Here is a 24,800-nt window from a genome sequence, read left to right as displayed (position 1 = left end):
TATCCATGTAAGGTAACCTGGACTGTTTTCTGTTAACTCCTCTCAGCTATTTCTAAGTAAAATATGGAAAGCACCCTAACAATAAACTCAAAAATATGAATTTGCTATAGTCCCTTAACTCATAGGTTAACCGTCCCAAATCAGTTAAAAAAGTTAAAAAAGGGCTGGGTCTAGCCATTGTATTTCTAAATGTTTTGTACAGGCACAATGCCCATGAGCTTATCAATATTCATCTCATTTTTATATTAATAAGAGGCTCGTACCAATGAAAACCTTAAATTTGAGATCAAAGTAAATTTTGTACCATTTAAGAATTTATAACTTCATCTTGATAATAATTATACAGATTTCTACCAGTAGGTTATGGCTATGCAGTAATTCCTAGCTAATCCCCCCTGTTCCAACAAAACCACTACTTGTCCCTAGAAAGACAGACCATTATTAACCACATTAGTCCCCAAGCTCAGGGAATAGGGGCGCTGACTCTTCTTTAACTTCTTCAAGCTGACTAAGGGCGTTGAGATTTTAGAAGAGGGGTGGGGGGAGAGTAAGTTGATAAGCCTCTGATGCTGTGTCTTCACTGAATCCAGATGGAATTTCAGGACATCGGAGGTTTGGGCAGGTCTGCTCAGTATGCTTGATGAGTAGATACACCAAGGCTGTGTATTCTGCAATATACAATTCTCAGAACAAGTTTTAGTATCAAGAAAAAAAAAATTCCCACCCCCAGGGGGCTGACATTTTTTTTTAAAGATGTTGGTTCTGAAGACTTTTTTTTTCCCCGCTTGTTAAAATTGGTTGTAGTATTTACGTTTCAGATTTTATCCCCTTAGCCTACTTCCTCCCACCACCCAGAAACCTATCCCATCCCCCTCCTCATGCTTCTATGAGGCAGTGACCACACCTACCCCCCTCACTATCCCCTCTCCGCCCTCACATTCCCCCCCTACCCACTGTGTGTTCATTCATTCATTTTTTTTTTTTATGGGACCAGGAAACTCCTCTCCCACCTATGTCTGACAGGGCCATCCTCCCCTACATATACCTCTGGAGTCTTGGGTCCCTCCCTATGTGTTCCCAGGCTGGTGGTTTAGACCCTGGGGGGCTCTGGTTGTTTGGTGTTGTTGCTTTCCACCTGGGGTCAATAACCCTTTCTGCTCCTTCAGTCCTCTCAGTTCTCCATTGGGAAACCCCTGATCATATCAGTGGTTAATTGTGAACATCGTCCTCTGAGTGTTTTAGGCTTTGGCTGACCTCTATGGAGACAGCTATATCATGTTCCTCACATTATGCACTTCCAGCCATCCACAACAGTGTTTAAATTAGGTGGCTGTACATGGGGTGAACACCCAGGTGGAAAGGTCTCTTGATGGCCCCTCCTTCAGTTTCTGTTCCATGTTTTGTTTCCCTATTTGCTCCCTTGAGCATTTTTATTTCTCGTTCTAAGTAGAACTGAGGCATCCCCTCTTGGTCTTCCTTCTTCATGAGCTTCATGTGGTCTGTGGGTTGAGTCTTCGCTAATCCAAGCTTTTGGGCTAACATCCGTGGAGATATGTTTGTGTAACTATCTTCTTTTGGGGTTTTTGGAAGATTACTTTCTTGCTTTTTCTAGGTTGTAGTTTCCCTCCTTGTGTTGGAGTTTTCCACCAATTATTCTTTGAAGTGCTGGATTTGTGTTGAGATACTGTGTAAATTTGGATTTGTCATGGAATATTTTGGTTTCTCCATCAATAATAGCTGACAGTTTTGCTGGGTATAGTAGTCTGGGCTGGCATTTGTGTTCTCTTAGGGTCTGTATGATATCGGTCCAGGATCTTCTGGCTTTTATGGTCTCTGGTGAGAAGTCTGGTGTAATTCTTATAGGTCTGCCTTTATATGTTACTTTGCCTTTTTCCCTTACTGCTTTTAGTATTTTTTTCTTTGTTTTGTACATTTGATGTTTTGACTATTATATGGCGGGAAGTATTTCTTTTCTGGTCTAAACTATTTGGGGTTCTGTAAGCTTCTTGTATATTTATGGACATCTCTTTCTTTAGGTTAGGGAAGTTTTCCTCTATAATTTTGTTGAGGATATTTACTGGTTCTTTAAGTTGGCAGTCTTCCCCCTCATCTATACCTATTATCCTTAGGTTTGGCCTTCTCATTGTGTCTTGGATTTTTGTATATTTTGGGTTAGTAGCTTTTTGTATTTTGCATTTTCTTTGTGTCAATGTTTTCCATGGTATCTTCTGCACATGAGATTCTCTCTTCCATCTCTTGTATTCTGTTGGTGATACTTGTGTCTATGACTCCTGATCTTTTTTTTAGGTTTTCTATCTCCAGGGTATTGTCCCTTTGTGATTTCTTTATTGTTTCTACTTCCATTTTTAGATCCTGCATGGTTCTGTTTAATTCCTTCTCCCGTTTGGTTGCATTTTCTTGCAATTCCTTAAGGGATTTTTGTGTTTCCTCTTTAAGGGTTTCTATCTGTCTACCAGTGCTCTCCTTAAGTTCTTTGAGAGTGTTATTTATGTCTTTCTTAAAGCCCTCTATCATCATCATGAGAAGTGATTTTAATTCTGATTCCTCCTTTTCTGGTGTGATGGGGTGTTCAGGGCTTGCTCTGATAGGGGAGCTGGGTTCTGATGATGCCATGTAACTTTGGTTTCTGTTGCTTACATTCTTGCTCTTGCCTTTTGCCATCTGGTTAACTCTAGTGCTGCCTGTACTTGCTGTCTCTGACTGAAGCCTGTCTTTCTAGTTATCTAGCTTGTGTCTGATCTCCTAGGGGTCCAGATGTCTCTGTGATCTTTTCCAGCTGCACTGATTACAGTGGTACCTCTAGGATGCCTCAGGATATGGTGCCTCCAAGGTAGTAGTCCAGCTAGGTGTCTGCTGTTCTGGGTGCAGTGTCTCCTCTAGAATATCTCAGGATATGTTGTCTGAAGCTCTGAGTTCATTTGTTCCTCTGTGGATCTGGATTGAGTGGACCTTCCAGTATGTCTCGGGTGGAATCCGGGGTCCACACAACAGCAGACCTGGCAGAGGTCTGATCTAGGCCTCAGATCTGAGAACTAGTTTCTAAGACACTGTCCAAGTTAGAGTGCCTGGGATCCCTGCTTCCTCTGGGTTCTTGGAGATTGGGGACAGAGCTGCCACCCAAGATCTGCTCAGTGCTCTGGCCCAGACCGGAAGGCTAGTGTAGTTCTTAAAATGTAGTTGGTTAGATGTATTATTATTAATACATTAGAAGAAGTAAATTACTCTTTGTTTTTTGCTTGTCTTTTAAATTATTTTATTTATTTACATTCCAGCCACTGCCCTCTCCTGTTCCTACAGATCTTCATCTCCTTCCCCCTTCCCGCTCTAGGTGAAATCATCCATTTCATCTAGATTTTCCAGTTTTGTTGCATATAGGCTTTAGTAGTAGGATCTGATGATATTTTTTGAATTTCCTCAGTTTCTGTTCTTATGCCTCCTTTTCAGTTCTGATTTTGTTAATTTGGATAGTGTCTCTGTGCCCTTTATTAAGTTTGGCTAAGGGTTTATCTAAATGTTGATTTTCTCAAAGAATCAGCTCTTGGTTTTGTTGATTCTTTGTATCATTCTCTTTGTTTCCAACTGGTTGATTTCAGTAGGAGACTCACTGTTTCACTATTTCTGGCTTTCTACTCCTCTTGGGTGTGTTTGCTTCTTTCTGTTGTAGATCTTTCAGCTGTACTGTTAAGTTGCTTGTATGAGATCTCTCCAGTTTCTTTATGAAGGCACTTAGTGCTGTGAATTTTCTTCTTAACACTGCTTTCATTGTATTCCATAAGTTTGGGTATGTTGTGTCTTCATTTTCATTGAATTTTATAAAGTCTTTGATTTCTTTATTTCTTCCCTGACCAAGTTATCATTGAGTAGAGTTAGTCACTTTCCACGAGTATGTAGGCTTTCTATTGTTTTTGTTGTTATCAAAGTCTAGTTTCAGTCCATGGTGATTGGATGGGATGCATGGGATTATTCCAGTCTTCTTGTATCTGTTGAGGCCTGTTTTATGTCTGATTATATGGCCAGTTTTGGAGAAGGTTCCATGAGGTTCTGAGAATCAGGTATATTCTTTTGTTTTGGGCTTAAATGTTCTGTAGATATCTGTTAAATCCATTTGGTTTATCACTTCTGTGAGTTCTACTGTGTCTCTGTTTCGTCTCTGTTTTGATGGCCTGTCTATTGATGAGAGTGGGGTGTTGAAGTCTACTATCAATGTGTGAGGTTCAATGTGTGTTTTGTGCTTTAGTAGAACTTCTATTACGAATGTGGCTGCCCTTGCATTTAGGGCATAGATGTTCAGAATTGGACTTCCTCTTGGTGGGTTTTTCCTTTGATGAATATGAAGTGTCCTTCCCCATCTCGTTTGATAACTTTTGGTTGTACTCTTTGTTTTAAGGAAATTAACAGTAGAAGAAAATTACCGATTAGAGAAAGAAGAAAAACTTTCCAAAGTAGATGAGAAGATCAGCCATGCGGCCGAGGAGCTGGAGGCCTGCAGGTACGAGGGAGGCACACGTTCCTGTCGGACAGTCAGAGCAGGAAGCAGTAACTAAAATGACGGGGTGTGTGTGTTTGAGACAGGGCTTCTCCGTGTAGCCCTGCCTGTCCTGGAACTCATTATATAGACCAGGCTGGCCTTAAACTCAAGAGATGGCCTTTCTCTGCCTCCGAGTGCTCGTGCTAACATTCTTGCACCACCACCAGCAGTGAAATGGCTTAGATTTTTTTTTGTTTTGTTTTTTGTTGTTGTTGTTGTTTTTTGTTTTTTCGAGACAGGGTTTTTCTGTGTAGTCCTGGCTGTCCTGGAACTCACTCTGTAGACCAGGCTGGCCTCGAACTCAGAAATCTGCCTGTCTCTGCCTCCCAAGTGCTGGGATTAAAGGCGTGCGCCACCACTGCCTGGCATGGTTTAGATTTTTATTTCATTACTTTTCATGGAGATTTATTTGTATTTTACAGATATCCAGAAAATATAAGAAGGGAAAGTTTTTTTTTTTCCCCCAGGGATTTGATACTTAAGTTTCACATTGAATATAGATATTGTATATCAATGTCAAAAGGTTTGTAAATAGTTACTAATGCTGAGTGTGGTGGCATATGCACATTATTCTGTTCTGCAATCCCAGCGTGTGGGAGTGGAACAGAATGATCACAAGATCAAGGTCCCCCTTGGCTAAATAGTGAGTTTGAAGCCAGCTTGGCCTACATGAGACCCTGTCTTGTAGAAGGAAAATGGAGAGAGCAGTTAATTCAAGCTCAAATGGCTTTGTTCAAACTGGGCAGAATGCACACAGCCTAACACTCAGTAAGTGTGCCAGGAAATGAGCCAGTTGCACTTGGCATCTGAGCAAGTGCTTAGCTAGAGTTTTTGCTTCAGTCCTCAGTGGATCTAAGAAAGTAGTAGTCGGTCTGTCAGGAAGAGGCGAGCAAAGTGGCGCTCTGAATCATAGTGGGACTTCTCTTCACTCTGAATCATGGTGGGGCTTCTCTTCACTCTGAATCATGGTGGGGCTTCTCTTCACTCTGAATCATGGTGGGGCTTCTCTTCACTCTGGGAAGAGGAAGTTTGCATTTTGTCTAACAGAGAACTTACCTTTGTTTCATAAAGGCAGGAAGTCATATTTTGCCTTCTCCTGGGAGTTCTGCTAAGTTTGCAGATATCTCAGGTAATCTCTCAGGATTTTATGTCCTGAAAGTGAAAACCTGAGGGCCAGGATGATGGCGTGTGCCTGGGACTCTAGCACTTGGGATGAAGAGAGAGGAAATGATAAATTTGCTCTAGGCCAGGCTAGAATACATGGCGAGACCTGGTTTGTTGTGTAAATCCTGTGTTTTATACACCCAAGCACTGGTGCTCATAGGCTTAACTGAGGTTCACTAAGGCAGGAAACCTGCTTTGGTGGTGACATATGCCTTTGATCCCAGCACTCAGGAGGCAGAAGCAATTGAGTCTCTGAGTTTGAGGCCAGCCTCCCTGTCGGCACTGCTCCCCTGTTTATGCTACTGTAGTCATGTGCTCTCATCTCTTACTGTGTGTTACCATGGGGCAGTAATTACTTGTTCCTTACAGGCAGCGTGCCAAGGATCTTGAAGAAGAGCTGGAGAGAACAATTCATTCTTACCAGGGGCAGGTATGTCTGACTTCAGTTGTGTACACAATTAAAACAGTTTGACTCTCTAGAGCTGAAGCAGGACTATAGCTTCTTTTCCTCCTGAGGAGTTCAAGAGCCTGTGATACAGTTCCCGGGAGCTAAAGATTCTGAAATCAAACCTTTTTTTCTGTCTTTGGGGATGAGGATTATGTTGTCCAAATAAATGTCTGTCACCTTTGTAGCCCCATCCTTATCTGCTCCTTGGGAACTCAGTTCACATTACAAAAACTTACCTTCAGTTTTTGTTTAAGAGTTCAGTAGAGTAGATCATGTGTGTGCATGAAAGTGTCTCTTCAGATACTTGAACTGCTTTTTCAGAGATGTTGGGGCAGCTTGAGTTTATAGCTTGTGCGCTAAATTTTAGTGTTGGGAAAGAATTTTTTTTTTTTACTTAAAATTTTTTTTAATAACTTTATTTTTTAGGTTATTTCTCATGAAAAAAAAGCACATGATAATTGGGTAAGTTTTAAGTCCCCCTAAAGCCCTTTGTCAAATTCCTAGAAAATTTCTAGTCATTTTAGATGAGGGAAAAAGACAGTATTTAAAAAAATAACCACTTCCTATTAATTTTATTAATTTTACCAGTGATGAAAATAGTATTAGAGACCAGAGGATATGCTGAGAAGTGATTATCTTTTATTTTGTACTTTATTGGTACTTTTCTTTCTGAATGCACTTAGTAATACAATCACATAAATTTTAAATTCCTTTTAATGGAATCTCCGGGGCTGGAGTGATGGCTCAGCAGTTTAGAGTCAGCTGCCTCACACCCCTTGTAGTGCTAGTTCCAGGTGATTCGATGCCCTCTTCTGTTCTCTTGGTACCCTGCCACTCACATGCATGCACATACAGCAAAAGCAGATCATAATTGTAGTAATTATACCTATGTCACATTCAACCACAGTCCTGGAACACATAAAGCTAAATGAAATTTAAGAACAGTTAAGTGAATTGTTACATTTTTACTAGCTAATGTTATTGGTGTAATCATTTTTGTTCAAAATTGATTTTATGATCACATATTGGAAAATAATTACACAAAAATCTTTGTTGATAGTACTAAAATATATTGAAGCTTTGTTTTCTGTGTTTAGTTTGTTCATTGGCTAAAGCTGATTCTAATGTATGTTTTACAGTTTTAAGTAAAAGCAAAATCACAAATAGAGTTTCTTTTATTTATAAATGGTTGATGGTTATAGACTATTTATTAACTTGTTTTCTACCCTTGAATGGTAAGCCACTTTTTGCATTTGATCCACTTAAGGTTTTATATATTTTGTGGCTAAACTGTAGAGTCCATAGAATGGCTGAAAAGCATGTAGAACCCCATATATTTACCCTTTGTTAATATATGTACTACTAACACACACACACACACACACACACACACACACACACACACAATATTTAAGTAGTATTTGTACATTGTTCTGTACTTAACAGATGTGCAGTATGCATTGAGTGTATTTAGTTATTATCTATTGCCATTCTGTGAAACTGTAGTTTCCCAAAATTATGGACATAATGACCATGTGTTCCCATTGACTCTTCCCTAAGCTTGTCTGCCAGCATGCCTCTTATAATTGGATATGTACATCATCAAATAATTCAAGGCCCTGATTTTTATCTAAATAACAACATTCATTAACAAGTACCTGTTAGACTCCAGGTTCATGCTTTTGGTTGGCATGAAACTAATTTCCCTTTTGAATTAATTCCCCAAATTTAAAATGATACAGACTTGTATCTGTTTCCAGTTATGACGCTGTGTGCTATCATGCTGATGCTTATGTTGCTCTTGCATTTAAGTTTATTTAGATATATTTTCAAGTGTATTTTTTTTTTCCTTTAAGCTGGCTGCTCGAACTCTGGAAAGAAATCTCAATGATTTAAGAAAAGAAAATGCCCACAACAGACAGAAGTAAGTCTCTCTGTGGGAGGACTCTAAAAGCTGGAAGTAGTTTCTTCATATATAATATCTGTATAAAAAGAAATGAAAAATTATCGTTCCCACAGACTCTTATGAACTATCTAGCTACTTTTTCTAGGTGTTTATTTTTTTGTTTGTTTGAAATACTTCTTTAGGCTACTACAGTGTCACTTTAGAGAAGCTTTTACAAGGTACACTGTAAAAAGTGTAGCTTAAAAAAAAAATTAAACCAGTATGAGTGGACAGAGAAGAGAGTGGGTGAAAGAAAGGATGTCTGTCCGGCACAGTGATGCTTAGAACGCCTTGCTCTTCACTGAGAGAGAGAGAGAGAGAGAGAGAGAGAGAGAGAGAGAGAGAGAGAGAGAGAGAGAGAGAGAGTGTTTATTGTGTCAGCTCTCAGGTTGCTGTTGTTGGGAGTCATGTACAGAAAGAAAGCGAAAGAGTTAAAGGGACAAACAAATGCTTTTCTCAAGGTGGCAGCAATCTTCTGGAGTGTTGGACTCATCATTAAAAACTAGTTTCTGTCTGCTGGCCTGTAGCTCAGAAATTAAAGTCAAACAGTTGTCTTATTCTAGGTGTAAGGTTCAAGAACTAAATAACGCTTGTTTTAAAATATGACATTTAAAGAAACAAAGTTTAGAAATAAAGTAGTAGAGTCATTTAGTGGAATTTCCAGTTTGACAAGGGCAGAATGGCAGTTGAGGGCAGGGCCTCTGCTGCAGCCCTGGCCTTTTCATTTAGAATGGGTCAGGTAAACTCCCTGCCTCAGTTTCCTTAGCTGTAAATGATATATTTGCATTGGTTCATCTTGAATGTTCTCCTACATCAGAAATGTGGACTCTTCGAGGTAGCGTTCCCCAGTCTAATTCTAAAGAGCTAAATAATTCCAGACATCAGTGTTCTACAAGAAGCCAGTCACCCCCAAGTCAGTGTGGGGCCGAGGGCAGAGCCCCCTCAGGCCCTCTCTTTCTGCGATGTTGAGCTTGTGAGAGCAGCTGGTTTGGAAGTGGCCTTTGCTTAAAATGTGTTTCTTTTGGATGAGTAACGTAGAGATGTTTGTTCTTTGTTTGCAGATTAACTGAAACAGAGTTTAAATTTGAACTTTTAGAAAAAGATCCTTATGCACTTGATGTTCCAAATACAGCATTTGGCAGAGGTAGTCTTTTTTTTTTTAAACCCCTTGTTTAAAATACATATTATATATCTTATATATATTGTATATATAGTATACATTAGTGTAAGTTAACATTTTCACTTAACAGTATTTTGGATTTTGTAGCCAATATTCTATTTGAAACTATTTCATTAACTCTTAAATTTCTGGGTTTTTGTTTTCCTAGCAATAATGAAAATGATTGGTATCTCCCCTTTTCAGTAGATCTCATGACAGATATTTAGTGTTGTCAACTCTTTGAAAAGCTGATTTTTGAGACAATGAATGAGAAATACTTATGTGGAATGGCATCACAACTGCTTACATATTCACAGTACTTGGAGGTTTGTTTTAGTAAAGTGAGAATTAGCATAGCTATTTAAGAAATTCCTGAGCTATTGGCTTAAAGTCAGGGCAACCTTAGTCTAAAGTGTCATTACTATAATTATCCCAGGGAGGGTTGGCCCTTTAAAGATGCAGTTGGTATCTCTGCCCATTTATTACTGAGTTAAACATTTTCAGAGTAATTTTAGTTGAAGTGGAATTAAACTCCTGTTGTTATGAAAAGAAATCTTTATTGGTGGAATCTACTTTTAATAACCTGGAGGTCATCACTTTGAGAGTCAGCTTTCATTAAAATGTAACTATGTCTTACCTCCTAAGATACTAGATCAGTGTAGATTTCAAGAAGTATCGATGTTTGGCGTGGGACAAGTATAGAAAAGGATTTTAGTGTGACCTAGTGTAGGCGTCGAGGAGGGTAGACTAAGCTGTGATCTTTCTGTAAACTATTTGGGTGTAACAGGTACACTTTATAAGACTTACTGTGTTGGAAGTGTGAATTTCTTGAGGTTTAAGTTCATTTTTTGTTGCTGTTTTTTGGCCTTTGGAAGCATAACCACAAATTAGGAGTGATTAAGCTCTTGGTCATCCGGAATACAGAGAAATTTATTGGATGCATGATAGTATGTAACTGAATCTTTTACTTAGAAGGATACAAAAGTGGCTCTGATTCTTTGGAGTATTTTATATATTTATTTACTTTCAAATTCTGACCATTACTAAAATGTTTCATGGTTGAACATGACCTGTTTGGCTCTGACATAAATCATGCACTTGCATATTATAAATCTTCCCATTTGAAATATTGGGAGGGAATATCAAAATCCCAAGCCATCTGGGTGTAGTGGTAGACATCTTTAGTATTAGTACTCTGAGGAAAGGACAGACTGATCTCTGAGTCTAAGGCCAATCTGGTCTATATAACCAGTTCTAGTGCCACATAATGAGACTGTTAAAAAAACAAACAAACAAAAAAAACCCAAAGCAAACCAACTTCATGCTCCCTAAATGTTTCTGTAATTCCTGCGTGCCGCTTGCACCCTTGTTTAACCTGTGTATTACTTACAATAAGCTAATGTTTTTGTTTTATTTGGGACTTGTCTGTCGTTGGTTTTTATGTACCATGTGTTCTGAAAATTGCATTTATTTAACCACATAATATTTCCCTGGGAGCTTGTGGCTTGTCCTCAGCATTGCACAGATAAAAATAATAACATTCAACAGAGACAGAGAAACACCTTCACGTTTTAAGAATCGTAACTCTCAGGGCTGAAGAGATGACTCAGCTGTTAAGAGCACGTACTGCTCTTTCAGAGGTCCTGAGTTCGCTTCCTAGCACCCACGTCAACGAGCTCATGGTCCCTGTTAACTCCAGCTCCAGGGGATCCACTGCCACTCACGTGTACATACCCACACACAGACAAACACAGATGTGCAAAGTTAAAAGTAAAATAAAACCGTTGAAACTATCAGAATAGTATTTAGCTGTATATATAAGTATAAAGGTGACAGAATTCAAATTCTGGGTGTTTATATATGCAATCTAATGTTTTAATTGACTGATATCTAATTTGCTGAGAAGCTTTAAAAGTGCCACACTCCCTGTTTTATTTAATCCTGTGTAGTGTTCAGGGCACAGGTCAGACTTAGGCCGACAGTTGCTGAGTGGGATTCTAGCATTGCGGTACAGCTAACTGGACATGCATTTATACCTGCTTTTTTAATTATTCCAGAGCACTCCCCATATGGTCCCTCACCATTGGGCCGACCTCCATCTGAAACGAGAGCTTTTCTCTCTCCTCCAACTTTGTTGGAGGGTCCACTCAGACTCTCACCTTTGCTTCCAGGGGGAGGAGGAAGAGGTATATTTGTTTAAACATTTTTACTACTCTAAATTTCTTCCTTACTTTATATTTTCATCTTACCTTACCTTTAAAATAATCTTTAACCAAATAGACATTTGGAAAATACAGGCATTCCTTGCACTTATCAGAAATTTGCTTATTTTTTTTTTTAACTGGATAGAGAATATTTGACCAGATATGGTGGCACACACCTTTAATCCCAGCAGTTGGGAGGCAGAAGCAGAAGGATCTCTGTTAGTTTGAGGCCAGCATGGTATACATAGTAGTTCCCAGGCTATTCAAAGCTACATAGTAAGATTTTGCTTCAAAAAAACAAACTCTATAGCACCTTGTTCTGATATGTTTTTCTCTTACACAGTGTCGTACAGGTGAGTTAAGGTTTCCATTGTTGTGAAGAGACACGATGACCAAAGCAACTCTTCTAAAGGACAACATTTAATTGGGGCTGGCTTATACGTTCAGAAGTTCAGTCTATTAAGGCATGATGCTGGGGGAAGGATCTGGGAGTTCTACATCTTGTTCCAAAGGCAACTAGGAGAAGACTGTCTTCCAGGCAGCTAGGAAGAGAGTCTGAAAGGCCACCCCTACAGTGAGTGACACACTTCCTCCAACAAGGCCACACCTACTCCAACAAGGCCACACTTACTCCAATAAGGCCACACCTCCTAATAGTGCCACTCCCTGGGCCAAGTATACTCAAACCACCACAGTGGCCATCCCAACTCTGGCGCACAGTATAATGCAGGTGACCATCCCGCCTCTGACATGCAGTCAGTGCAGATGGCCATCCCAACCCTGAAAACACAGAAATCTCAAGTGCTCTGAATGCCAGACTCTCTGGGTGTAGTTGTGAGTTTTGAAGCATCTCAGTATTGCAGAGTTTAGATTTGCAATGCTCAGCCCTGAAGGTTTATAGTCAACAAATCAAAAAAAAAAAAAAATACATAAGATATAGCAGTATAACCAGCATTAAATGTGTTTTTTATGAAACAGGATCAGAATGTAGAATTTTATATGAAAATTAACATTTTTTTTTTAATTGTAGAAAATCAAACTATGAAAGTCCCATCCTCCTTTTTTGAATCATGAAGGCAGTCAGAAGTGTTGTTTCTTACAGAGTTTTGATGGGGTCTTTTTAGTGACCTAACTTACTTACACTTTGAGCGACTAAGCCAGGTTGTCTGCATTGTTCCCGTACCACCTTGCTTTTTCTGTATTTCCATAGCTACATTAAGTCCATGAACTGCTCATGAATGTCTCTAACCATTTATGTAAGTGACTTAACAAACTAAGTGTGAAGCAGAGAGTAACGGGACTATAAAACAGCAAGCTAAGCGAAACATGCCAACATTTCATACTGACTGAGTCCACTCATCTCCAGAGTCTCCCAGGCAACAGACACTTCTGCTAAACCCAACGCCATTGTACATATTTTAGAACCTTATTCTTTGGAGTTGGCTTCAAACAGTGAGAATACCAGTTTCCCAGGCTCCCAGTGTTCAGTGCTGCAGGTGAAGCAGCCTGTTTCCTCTTTGTTATCTTCTTGGCTCATCAGTTTGCTCCATGTAGAATTGTTTTCATGCCTCAGCTCCTGAATTGGGTGCCAGACATGGCTGTATGGCTCACCTCAAGAAGAGCTTTGCTTGTGTTGCTTTTGAACTGGAAACTTCTAGGGAAAGTGACTATGCCACAAACATGGAGCCCTAGGGGGTTGTATTGAACACTCCAGAATGGGGTTTTGTTTTGAAGTTTACATGTCTGCAGTAAGCTTTGGGCTTAGGGCTGTCAGTCACTGCCACCACCGTTTACACTTCATAAATCAGAAATATTTCATATTCAGAAATAGTGTCGTGTCATATTACATGCCTGTAGCAACATAACTGAAGCCAGACACGTGTTTGCCATTGCACTTTTGTGATTTGTGATATTTCCTGTACAGTGTTACCACATTTCATTAAGAGAAGACTATTCCTTAAGACAAAGTTAATTTTGCACAGCACACATGGGTAGCAGCTAGCTATCCCCAGCCTAGTGCCCTAGAAATAGGGTTTAATTGGCTAAGCTAACTCACTGGAAGTTGAATTGCATAAGTCAAGGATTGCTTGTAGTCAAATGCATGTTTGAAATGAGAGTAAAGACTGCTTTTCCTTTCCCTCTGCTGTTTAAGTACTTTCCTCTTCTGTTTAATTGCTTTTAAGTGACAGTGTGTTTAGATCATTCGCAAGGTTGTTTCCTGACTTTTCAAAAAGCTACAGAAGCTCTTGGTAAGTTACCTACAGGTTTAAAATCTTGATTTGGAGCACGTTTCCTATGACCAGTGAAAGGAAAGAGTGGCTCCTTCTGCTTCCTCTTGGTATCTTGAAATTTGAAAGCTTGAATAAGATTGTGTATAAGGAAAACAATTTATTTTTAGAGAGTGAATTGTATATAACTTGTTCTTTAAGCTTTTATATTTTTATGTTTGCAATGTCTACCTAGTAGTCTCTTGGCCTGTGACTTTAGTCCTCTGGTAGCAAGCGCAGAGGAGAACCTTTTGAGTCTTTCATTAAGGCCTGTGTGCTTCAGGAGAGATGCATGCAGCCAGGTGGACTCCTGAGTGTTCTCTCTTTGTAGCCTTCTCATGAACCAGTGAGGGGGAGCAAGCTAGAAGGAAAGATATGGGAATTTTCTAGAATGTATAATCATAGTAGATTAAAATTGCAAATTGGGATTATAACTTCTGGTACAAGTTTTGGCCTCTTACTGTTTGTTAGTGTAATACACTTCCAAAGTTGTTGTCTGAAACTGCTGGGTCAGTGGCAGACTGGCTGAGATAGGCATGTAGCCTAAGAGAGCTGGGACAGAGATCCTGACCTACAGAACCTTCTCACTCTCTTCTGCATTTGCTTAGTGTAAGTCTTTACAAGTTCCTTTCTCTGCCTTATTTTTCAGATATAGTATTTACTTATTTAACCACCGGATGTAATTATAAAGTGCTGATGGTGATAATGCTTAAAGATGCATTTTATAGGCAAGTGTTGTTGGATATTTATTTACTTATGTATTTTATGCTGCGGGTTGACCCCAGAGCCTTGTGTTAGCTAAGCAAATATTCTAATCTCTGAGCTATACACCCAGCTCATAAGCAAGTATTTGTTTATGTACATAATAAAATTATTTTTCCTGTTTCTTAGAAATGGTTTTGGTAGAATTATAATCTAAATGTATACTAGGGAAGCTTTGTTTGAATTAGTATTTACTTTTAAAAAGTGCCTTGATTTTATCTTTTGTGACACTTCTTGAGATAAGGTAGATTTGTATTTTCTTTAATTAGGCTCACGAGGCCCTGAGAACCTTCTGGACTATCAGATGAACACTGAAAGAGGAGACACAAGCTATGAAAGGTTATCTGATGCTCCTAGACCACCTTCTGACAGGTCCCTGTCACCTCCATGGGAACAAGATCGCAGGATGACAGCCCATCCACCACCAGGTGTGTGAAACAACAGCCTTATCTTAAAACATATCGTGATACGTTTTAGGAATAAGAATAAGTCTTTTGAAAAAGAATATTAGGAGGTGATGGTTTACATTAGAAGAAGCTTTTCCCAATTGTTTTTGTTGCTTATAAAAGTAATAATGCTTATTTTTGATAATCTGAGTAATGTGGAAATGTATAGCTAAAAAGTGAAAATTTCTATTGTTATTTTAGCCAACATTTCTTGCCCAGAATTTAGTTACATATCTTGAGATTTAAAAAATATATATATATGTTCACAAACATGGTTGTTGAAATTCTCTTACTGCTGCTGTTTGAACTCTGTAATCCTTCTGCATCCTGGGCAGGTTCTCCCATCTTTCTTGAGACTCCCCAGATGATATTCTTTGAGGTGACCAGTATTCTGGCTGGCAGGTGTCTCCCACTTGGGAGTGAGAGAAGCAGCTACCTTCCTGAGATATGTGCAGGTGCAGGACCTGCTTCTCTGGATGCCAAGGACAGAGCTGTGCTTCAGCTTCTCAAGACTGCAGCCTTGAAGAGCCGGCTGGGCCCCCAGGCTGACCTTCCTGCCACTCGAGGCCTATGCTCAGCCTCCTGCTGCATACACTTTTCAGCTTGTCACAGCAGTGTCCTAGGGGTTGCTAACTCTGTGGCTGCTTGAATTCAGGCTTCTCAATTTGTGGTTGATCTCTGTTTTCAGTCCTCCAAGTTAGCTCTGTTTTATGTAGGTTCCCTTTCAAGAAAGTGCTCAGCCTTCACCTTCCAAATCATTAGAGAGAGAGAGAGTAACAGAATAGGATTTCTTTCTTTTGCTTACTTCTGCTTAAGAATCACTCTCTCACCAAAACTTGCAATTCTGTTTGAGTCTTGTGAACACTGTGGGTCTGTCCTAGTTTAAGATAGTCAGTCCCTCTCACCAGGGATGCCTGGCTAATGTTGGATGTTCTGGAACCGTGTTTGGCTTAGCCTCTTTCTGATAACATATCCATTTAACAAAACATTTGTAGGTCCCCTCTAGGGACTGTGACCTTCCCAGCCACAAACATACTTTGCATGAATTTCCTTCTGTAAAGCAGGCCTCAAGTTCAATCAGGAAATGGTTGGTCATTCCCAAAAGAGTCATGGCGCCGTGGGCCAGTGGGTGTATTGACCCCGGAAGGCCATTCCTGTAACATACAAAAGCCATTAGGGCTTCCACTGGCAACTTTTCTTCTCTAGTGGACCTTTTGGCACCTTCTGGCACTATGAAAGCTAGCCTGTGGGAAGAAGTTTCTAGGTCAGTTTGAGTTCTCTCTATCCTACAGCAGAATTTCGTTTATCTTCAATGATAGGGCCTTATGATCTAGCTGTGGTAAGCAACAAAGTTTAGTATTGACCCCATTTAATTTTTACTCCCATTGTGATTGGTAATCTGCTTTTCTTGTTACATGCATATACCTTTATTAAAACACCAACCATACAGTCAGTGAGATGGCTCAGGAGGTCTGGGTGCTTGCCAACAAGCCTGAAAGCCCAAGTTCAGTCCTTGGAACCCACATGGTAGAAGGAGAGAGCTGACTCCGGAAAACTGTCTTTTGAACCTCTACTCTCATGCCGTGGCCTATGTACACATAACACACAAAATAAGTGAATGTTTAAAGTGATCGGCCGCATTGCACTGCTGATTACTGTTACAGTTAGACTCTAAGAGCATATACTATATCGAGACCAATACATTGTTTTAATACCTGCCACACAATAAACCCCAGATATAAGGAACAGATTGCTTTTGTTAGTGGAGGGCAAAATGTATATATTTTGTTAAAGAATAAAGTCTAAGTTTCTGATATTTTGGTGTACATAGGGAGCAAAACGCCAATGTGTTCTCTTGAGACCCTATTAAGGATGAGTTGTTTCAGGTTTCTCCACTTAATTCTTCTGTCTAACGAATCCCATGTTTGAAGAAAAGGGGCATTCTGTTTAGATATAAGGCTCTATTAGCTCTCTGCTGAGATCTGAAAGGTAGTCTAAGTGAGTTTTAGAACTTTCCTTAGTCACGTCCCCTTCCTCTTGGGAGCTCATTAAATACCATTTTCTCCACTGACTCTGTTTCATCTAAGTGGTTTCCTTGCCTTTCTTCAGGCCGTCTCATGTGGTTAAATCAAAAGAGGAGTGACACAGCTCATACTGAGTTCTAGGTCTTCATGTTATGAACCCCTGCCAGTGAGGCTGTGGGAGGCCATTGGCACTGTTGGTTGATGTCTGCAGCAGGATAGTATCTTAGTTAGGGTTTCTATCGCTGTGATGAAACACCATGACCAAAAGCACCTTGGGGAGGAAAGGGTTTGTTTGGCTTTATCTTCCACATCAGAGTCCATCACTGAAGAAAGTCAGGACAGGAGCTCAAATAAGGCAGGAATCTGGAGTCAGGAGCTGATGCAGAGGCCATGGAGGGGTGCTGTGGGGCAGAGGGCTGTGAGAGGCAGCTGGTACCTGGTTGAGCAGGTTTTGAACCCCAGAGACCCTCAGGGAAGGTAGGAGTTTGGCCATGCTCCCGGGCCCCTGGCTCCTTTCACACAGCTACAGCATCCCATAGAGAGGTCTGTGGCCATCAGTCAGTAGGAACAGCGCCCCAGGCCCTCCCACATGTAGATAAGGTCTCCCCAAGCTCTCAGACCAAGCCAATAGGAGGTACCTGCTGCCAGACCCTGACCCGCCCCAAAACTGTATATAAGAATCCTATCCAGAAAGAATAAAGGTGTGCAAGAATTTCTCCATCATCTGAGAGCTTCTGTCGTAAGAGCTGTAACACTGCCACTTGGGAAGAGAGCTGCTCTCCCAAAATGCCATCAGGACCTTCCCTGCACTCCTTGCTGGCTAGTTGGCCTCTCGCTGGCTCAGCCTGCCCGACTCAGCACAGAGCTATGGATGCCTGGCCTCTGCTGCAACTGGGGCGGTGGCAGCAGGCCATTCCCCTCCCTGCTTATACTCTCTCCCCTTTGAACCCTCGCACCTGGCCGGAGATCCCCACGGAAAGCCTCCAGCCTCCGGTACACAGGCCCACAGGGTGCTGCTAACTGGCCTGCTCCCCAGGACACCTACCCGGGGATGGCACCCCCCACAGTGGGCGAGGCCCTCTGTTGGTCACAGGATTAAGAAAACGCCCTGCAGCTTTGCCTTCTGTCAGATCTTATGGAAGCTTTTCTTGGCTGAGGCTCCCTTCTCTAGGTGACTTTAGCTGTGTCAAGTAGGCATAGGACTGCCAGGCACACACCGAGAACTGCATAGCCCAGTCTCTTTGTTTCCAGAGTCTGGAGTTGGTATCTTCCTACCATTCTGAGTAAGTCCGCCATCACCTCTCAAGACTGAAACAGGTTCCTTGTTGTTTCTTTCACAGCAGCTCCACTAGGAATTGAGAGTTCCATTTTGCCATTCTAACTGACCCTTGTGACTGAAGGAGAGTGGCCGCTGAGGCCTCGTTTCGTAGAGTTAGTGCACAAAGGCGTGTGCAGATGCCGTCATCTGAGCTGTGACCTTCTCCTTACCAGTTGAGACACATCTTCCTTCAGTTTGGAATAAATGCTGTAAATGTAATTTGGGGGGATTCTCTTCGCCCCTGTATATTTTACCCCGGTTTTAGCCCATTTTAGCTCCTGAATAAAAGACATGAAAGACCTGTTAGTTTTTAAGAAGCTGCAAGCATTAAGCCGAGCAGGTCTGAGCTATCTAACCCGACTCAGCTGCTGCTACCCGGCAGCATGCCCTGTTATGTGCCATCTGGCTTTGCCCTGGCTTGCTCTGCCCCATGTGTGTCCTCATGTCTCTTGTCGAGGCCTCATGGCAAAACCCCCAGGTCCATCTCTCTTCCTTTTTTTCTTGTGGTCCTTTTCTACTCTCTACTCACCTTTGGGACACCCTGACTAGGATCCGAAGTTCCACCCTGTCTCTTCTCTTTATCAGCCAATGAGAGGTGATGGAAGACAGTTTGTGTGTAACTTTAAGACTTGGTCATGGACTTCCTGGACTGCAACCAGGTGTCTGGGTGTAGCACTCAGCATCTGAATACACAGTGCACAAAACCATCCTCCAGCAGAATGCTAAAACAAAAATTCTGAAGTCACTGAAAATTTGAGCACACAGGATGTGTGCAGTAATTGCTGTTGGTGACAAATGTGACTCTTGTGCTGCATTTCTCACTGTGTTTTCCTTCTCATTGAGTGCCTGCTCAGCATATTTGTTGACATTTTGAGTGCTTTCTTTGAGGTGCTATCAATGATTTGAAGGTGAAGTGAGTAAGTTCTGTTTCCACAGATTCTAAGCTGTCTTGTTTCGGCATTTCATGTGTAAATTTAACTTACATATACTCAGTAATTGAAATGCTCAAATTCTAACATGTCAAAGTATGCAAGGGTAACTTTTCTTGAGTAGTGCTTACCTGTAATATAGGTTTATGGTTTTTGGATGCAGAGGAAATGTCTAAGTCTAATGTCTAAACATAAGTAATTAATGAAGATATTCTAAAAAAAATATTTTCTAGGCCAACCATATTCTGATCCAGCTTCACAAAGGCAAGATAGATTTTATTCTAATTCTGGTAGACTCTCTGGACCAGCAGAACTCAGAAGTTATAATATGCCTTCTTTGGATAAAGTGGGTAAGAACTACTGTGTGTGTGCTTGCATGTGTGGGTGAATGTGCTTGCGTATGATTAAACTGGTATGGTCTAGAGGACTGGGAACTGAACCGAGGGCTGATGGAGTGACTACCTCACAGAGCTCTGAAGGCCAGAATCTCTTTCCTGAATTTCCCCTGTTTGTATTTCTTACTGTCTTATTAAAAAAAAATATTTTACTGATTTTTATGTTATGTGTGAGAGTGTTTTTGCCTGCATTTATTCTGCGCATCACATGCATGCCTGATGCCCGTGGAGGCAGGAGCAAGCTGTCAGGTCCCCTGGAACTGGAGTTACAAATGGTCGAGTGCTGCTCTGTGGGTTCTGGAAATTGAACTCAGGTCCTGTGGAAGAGCAGCTGAGCCATCTTTCCAGTTCTTCCTTGTTGTATCATATTACAGGCATGTCATATAAATGAATAAGTAAATAAATAAAATTAAATAAATAACAAGCAGGAAAAAAATGTGTTGAAGGTTAGCGTTGGTTCCATGATAAGGGTTTACTCTGTTTCCCTTGTCTCTGTTCCTTAGCTATGGTCTTGTTGTTTTCAGTCCATTTACACATACCCTGTTTTGCAGTCAAAGATATTAGGCAGCCAGATGACAATGGATGTATAAAAGACTACCAGAAAAACATTTGGGTTCATGTTCGTAACCAGTTCTCATTTAATCATTTGATATTCAGTCGATTGGATCTGTTTTTGGGACCTGTTCGACTACTACTGAGGCACCCACTGTTGTGGGAAGTGTGTGTATCTACAGTAGTGCAAAGCACGCAACATCAGGAAAGGACAGAATTCAGAAATTAAGTTTTCATTGTGCATTCACTGAGTACCACAAGGGTACTTTATAACAAAAATATATATAGTATACTGAGGGGAAGGAGGGCAAACAGGAAAGACAGGGAGTTGGGTGCTGTCCCCCAAGAAGTTCCCTTAGGAGGCTGTTGCAGCAAGACTGCTTAAGAACTAGCTGGAAAGGTCATCACAACACTGCAAAAGAATGTCTCTTCTACTGAATTTTCCACAGGCCTCTGGCTGCTCTTGGGACCCTAATATGGAATACTCACGTCAAGTTGTTCTCCTGTGCCAGCAAGGGAGGGGGAGCATAGCAGTGTCATTTGCTTCTGTAAATACTCGGAATGGAAGCAAGTACTCATGAATTTTTTTTCCTGGTTTAATTTTTTTTTTCTCCTAGATGGGCCAGTATCCTCAGAAATGGAATCCAGTAGAAATGATACCAAAGATAATCTTGGTGTAAGTATTGAAAATTGAATTCCACCCATGTGTCATAACCAGTTTCTTGGTTTTGGTAGAATAAGGCTAGAACTATTCTACTTTGTGGTATCAATATATTACTAAAACATACTTCTACTTAGGATTAATACTGTTTCCTTTCTGGCTATGGTTTTCTTTCACCTATGGTGAAATACTATAGCTCACAAGCCAGGTTTTGATGGTGTACGTTGTAACCCTGACATTTTGGCAGACTGAGGCAGGAGGATTGTGAGTTCAGAGTCAGTGTGGGCTACATAAGGAGATGTTGTCTCAAAAAGCCAGATAATGAGCTGGAGAAATGGCTTACAGGTTAAGAGCACCGGCTGCTCTCATAAGGCCTGGGTTTGATTCCCAGCAACTGCATGGTCTCTCACAACCATCCTTAACTCCAGTCCTGGGGATCTGAAGCCCTATTCTTATCTCCCAAGGATTGTGCATGGTTGTGCTTGGTGTGCTGACAAACATGAAGGCAAAATACCTATACACATGTGGTAAATCAAACATTTAAAAAAAACAAACAAGAAACCTGACAGCTCCCCCCCTTAAAAAAAAAAAAGCATGACTTTCAGATGGGTTTTTAAGCCACCTTACTAGCTGAACACAATTTTAGAATTTCTTCCTTGAAATCCTATTTGAATCTTAAAGTATGTTTTAGTTTTAAAATATAACATTGATTTTGGTCATTTTGAAAATATCAGTATTTTTTTCCCACTAGTTTATTCACTTTACATCCTGATCACAGGCCCCCTCTCCTTTCAGTCCCCTCCCCAACACACATCACCCCCCCTTTTATCTTTGAGAAAGTGGAGGTCCCCACCGGGTACCAGCCCACCCTGGTACTTTAAGTCACTACAGGACTAGGTACAGCCTCTCTCATTGAGTCTAGACAAGATAGTTCAGTTAGGGGAGAGGACCTACAAGCAGGTAAGAGAGTCAGTGTAAGCACCCCACTCCAGTTTTGGGGAGACCCATGTGAAGACCAAGCTGCACATCTGCCACATGTCTGAGGAGGCCTAGGTCCAGCCCTTGGTTGGTGGTTCAGTTTCTGGGGGCCCCAAGGGTCTAGATGAGTTGATTCTTGGTTTACTTGTGGCGTCTATCCCCTCCAGGGCCCTTAATCCTCCCCAACTCTTCCGTACGACTTCCCAAGCTCCGTCTAATGTTTGGCTGTGGGTCTCTGCATCTGTTCCCGTCACTGCTGAGTGGAGCCTCTCAGAGGACAGTTATGCTAGGTTCCTGTCTGCAAGCATAACAGGATATCTTTAATAGTGTCAGGGATTAGTGCTTGCCTATAGGACGGGTCTCAAGTTGGGCTGGTCATTAGTTCTCTCAGTCTCTGCTCCATCTTTATCCTTCTTGTAGGCAGGATACATTTTGTGTCAGAGGTTTTGTGGGTAGATTGGTGTCCTTATCCCTCCACTGGGGTTCCTGCCTGGCTACAGGAGGTCACTTTAGGCTCTGTATCCCCCACTGCTAGGAATCTCAGCTAGAGTCAACCTCATAGACTCCTTAGAGCCTCCTTTATCCCAGGTCTCTGGCAGGTCCTAGAGATGCCCCCCCACCCCACCCCATTTCTGTTCACTTGGCTGGTTCTCCCTACACCTGACCCCCCCCCCCTTCGTTCCCCTCCTCATCTCCAAAATATCAGTGTGTTAACATTTTCCTTTTACATGTGTGTTTGACAACAGTGTTTTTATCTTTTCAGGTGTCTGTTTTGATATGCTTGAACTGTACTTGAGTTTTAGTAGAGCTAGGTAGACTGTTAACTGCCATGTTTAAAGTTTTTTGTTGAGTTAGTAAAAATATATGTTGACATGCAGCTTGCATGCCGATGTGGGAAACAGTCTGTTGTGCAGCTTTCTAGAGTGTCATGGACCACTTTGAACATAGGGGCCTACAAGCTTTCTTTTGTGCCTAATGTTCCCAGGAAAGGAGCTATGAATTGAGCCTGTACTGACTGCTGGTTGTCAATCTGTTACAGAACTCCAATGTGCCTGATTCTCCTCTCCCTGCTGAATGCGAAGCAGCTGGCCGTGGCTTTCTCCCTCCACCATTTCCCCCAGTCAGAGACCCAATGTTTCCAGTGGATCCAAGGAGCCAGTTCATGAGAAGGGGTCCCTCCTTCCCCCCACCTCCTCCAGGAAACATCTATACAGCTCCTCGAGATTATTTTCCGGCAAGGGACTTCCCTGGCCCACCACTTCCTCCTTTCCCAGGTAGGCTTTTTTTAATAGTCCATGCATATGACAGTTTATCTGTACTTTTTACTTCTAGTTTGGTCCCTGTTGCTGTGATACACACTAACCAGAACCACCTCAGGGGAGGGAAAGGGTTTATACAGCTCACAGGTTAGAGTCCAGCATCAGAGGGAGCCAGGCTCCATCCACCTTAGCTAATTTTTAATTTTAACTGTATTGTGATAATTCAGAAAACCACTGAATTTACAAGTAGTTTTAAGATTAAAATTATGTGTATTTCATTTGATAGAAACGTATTGTGGCAATTAGTTAAATGATTATATTTTAGTCTTAAGACTACTGACTAAAATGCTGTAGTCTCTTTCATAAATAGTTCCTAAGTGATCGTATTTATTAAGTCTGTGATCATGTTTGGTTATTTGTTGAACTTACTGGGCTCCCTTAATACCCTTACATTCTAAAATGAACGTGATTTATTGTCTGTACAGCATACGTTACCATTTGCGTTTCAACACAGTAAATCCTGGTTTCAGGTACTAGTCAGGAACCAGCTGAGTTGTCCTAGGTATTCGCTCTCTGACCTCATCACTGGTTTTAAAGTTCAAGGTGAATCAAAATGAATTTTGTTTGGGAAGTTTTAAGGTGGTCCTTGGTATTATAGGAAATATTTTTAGTAGAATATCAAGGTTTTAAAGTCTTGAGTGTATCAAAATCTCTGTATCTCCTGGGATAGGACAAACATACCTGAAATTAATGATATTCTTATTAATCCTATGTTTTTGAAGAAGTACATTTTTCAGTGACAAAATGAATTCTTGAGATCAAGAATTCTGGTATAAATATTTGAATGTCATAATAGCTACTGGAGCTGGTAGTTTGAAGAAGTGTGTAGTACTCAGTGTAGGCTCCCGGTATCTTCTACTAATGTCTTTGAACAGGGAGAACTGTGTACGCACCGAGGGGCTTTCCACCGTACCTTCCCCCAAGAGCTGGCTTCTTCCCCCGACCCCCACATCCTGAAAGTAGAAGTGAGCTCCCCCCAGACTTGATCCCGCCTTCACAAGAACCTGCAGCTGACCCTCCAGAAACACAGGAGACCTGACAGCGTTTGCTCCCGCCCCCCGTCAGTCATTTCCTTCTCTTTTCAGTTTAAGTAACTGCTGTTACTTACGTGATTATATTTTTGCTCAAATTGAAGCTTAATGGAATTATAATTCTCAGGATAGTATTTTGTAAATAAAGATGATTTAAATATGGATCTTATGAGTAAATTATTCCATTTTATTTTATTCTAGATAGTATAACTATTTTACTTTGATTACCTCATCTATAATTATGGTAGTTTTATATATGTAATCTTATAGTTGGGGCTATCTCAAACTCAAAAGGCTGTGTCTTTATACCAGGAATGTGTTCACCATGGTTGTAGGCAATGTAAAAATAACTCTGTTTAATCAAATAAAATTTTAATTGATTTAAAGTCTTGTTTGTTATTGATAATAATAAAACTAGCCAGTTTCCCATAATTTGGTTTCATAAATTAGTCTTCTTACCTGTACCAATAATTCAGTGGTTCAAAAGTAAAGCATTTGGGGCTGGAGAGATAATGGCTCAACAGTTAAGAACACTGGCTGGTCTTCTGGAGAATTTGGGTTTGGTTCACAAGTTGGGCAGTTCACGACCCTCTGTAACTCCAGCCAGGGGATTCAATGGCCTCTGATGACCTCCACATGTACCAGGTAT

The 24,800-nt window shown here is 41.0% G+C and overlaps 1 protein-coding gene across 18 annotated transcripts in view; it reads left to right on the top strand.

Moving 5' to 3' along the window:
- Mia2 (MIA SH3 domain ER export factor 2) overlaps positions 1 to 24,537 on the top strand; it is a 102,825-nt gene extending 78,288 nt beyond the window's left edge. For 12 of the 18 annotated variants that reach the window (XM_076941840.1, XM_076941839.1, XM_076941838.1 and 9 more), the window contains 11 exons: positions 4,409 to 4,510; positions 6,083 to 6,143; positions 6,588 to 6,623; positions 8,018 to 8,085; positions 9,168 to 9,250; positions 11,323 to 11,451; positions 14,768 to 14,926; positions 19,449 to 19,565; positions 20,780 to 20,838; positions 22,841 to 23,075; positions 23,996 to 24,537. In XM_076941840.1, the coding sequence (XP_076797955.1) occupies positions 4,409 to 4,510; positions 6,083 to 6,143; positions 6,588 to 6,623; positions 8,018 to 8,085; positions 9,168 to 9,250; positions 11,323 to 11,451; positions 14,768 to 14,926; positions 19,449 to 19,565; positions 20,780 to 20,838; positions 22,841 to 23,075; positions 23,996 to 24,159 (1,213 nt within the window). In that variant the 3' untranslated portion in view covers positions 24,160 to 24,537. Of the gene's footprint in view, positions 1 to 4,408; positions 4,511 to 6,082; positions 6,144 to 6,587; positions 6,624 to 8,017; positions 8,086 to 9,167; positions 9,251 to 11,322; positions 11,452 to 14,767; positions 14,927 to 19,448; positions 19,566 to 20,779; positions 20,839 to 22,840; positions 23,076 to 23,995 lie in introns of those variants that run through there. The other 6 variants (XM_076941843.1, XM_076941842.1, XM_076941841.1 and 3 more) reach the window with 2 other exon arrangements.
- The last annotated feature ends 263 nt before the right edge of the window (positions 24,538 to 24,800 follow it).

Source organism: Arvicanthis niloticus, chromosome 11 (genome assembly GCF_011762505.2).
Source record: "Arvicanthis niloticus isolate mArvNil1 chromosome 11, mArvNil1.pat.X, whole genome shotgun sequence".
Taxonomy (NCBI): Eukaryota; Metazoa; Chordata; class Mammalia; order Rodentia; family Muridae; genus Arvicanthis; species Arvicanthis niloticus.
The sequence above is the reverse complement of the archived record's forward strand: the minus strand, read 5'-3'. Positions and strand labels throughout refer to the sequence as shown.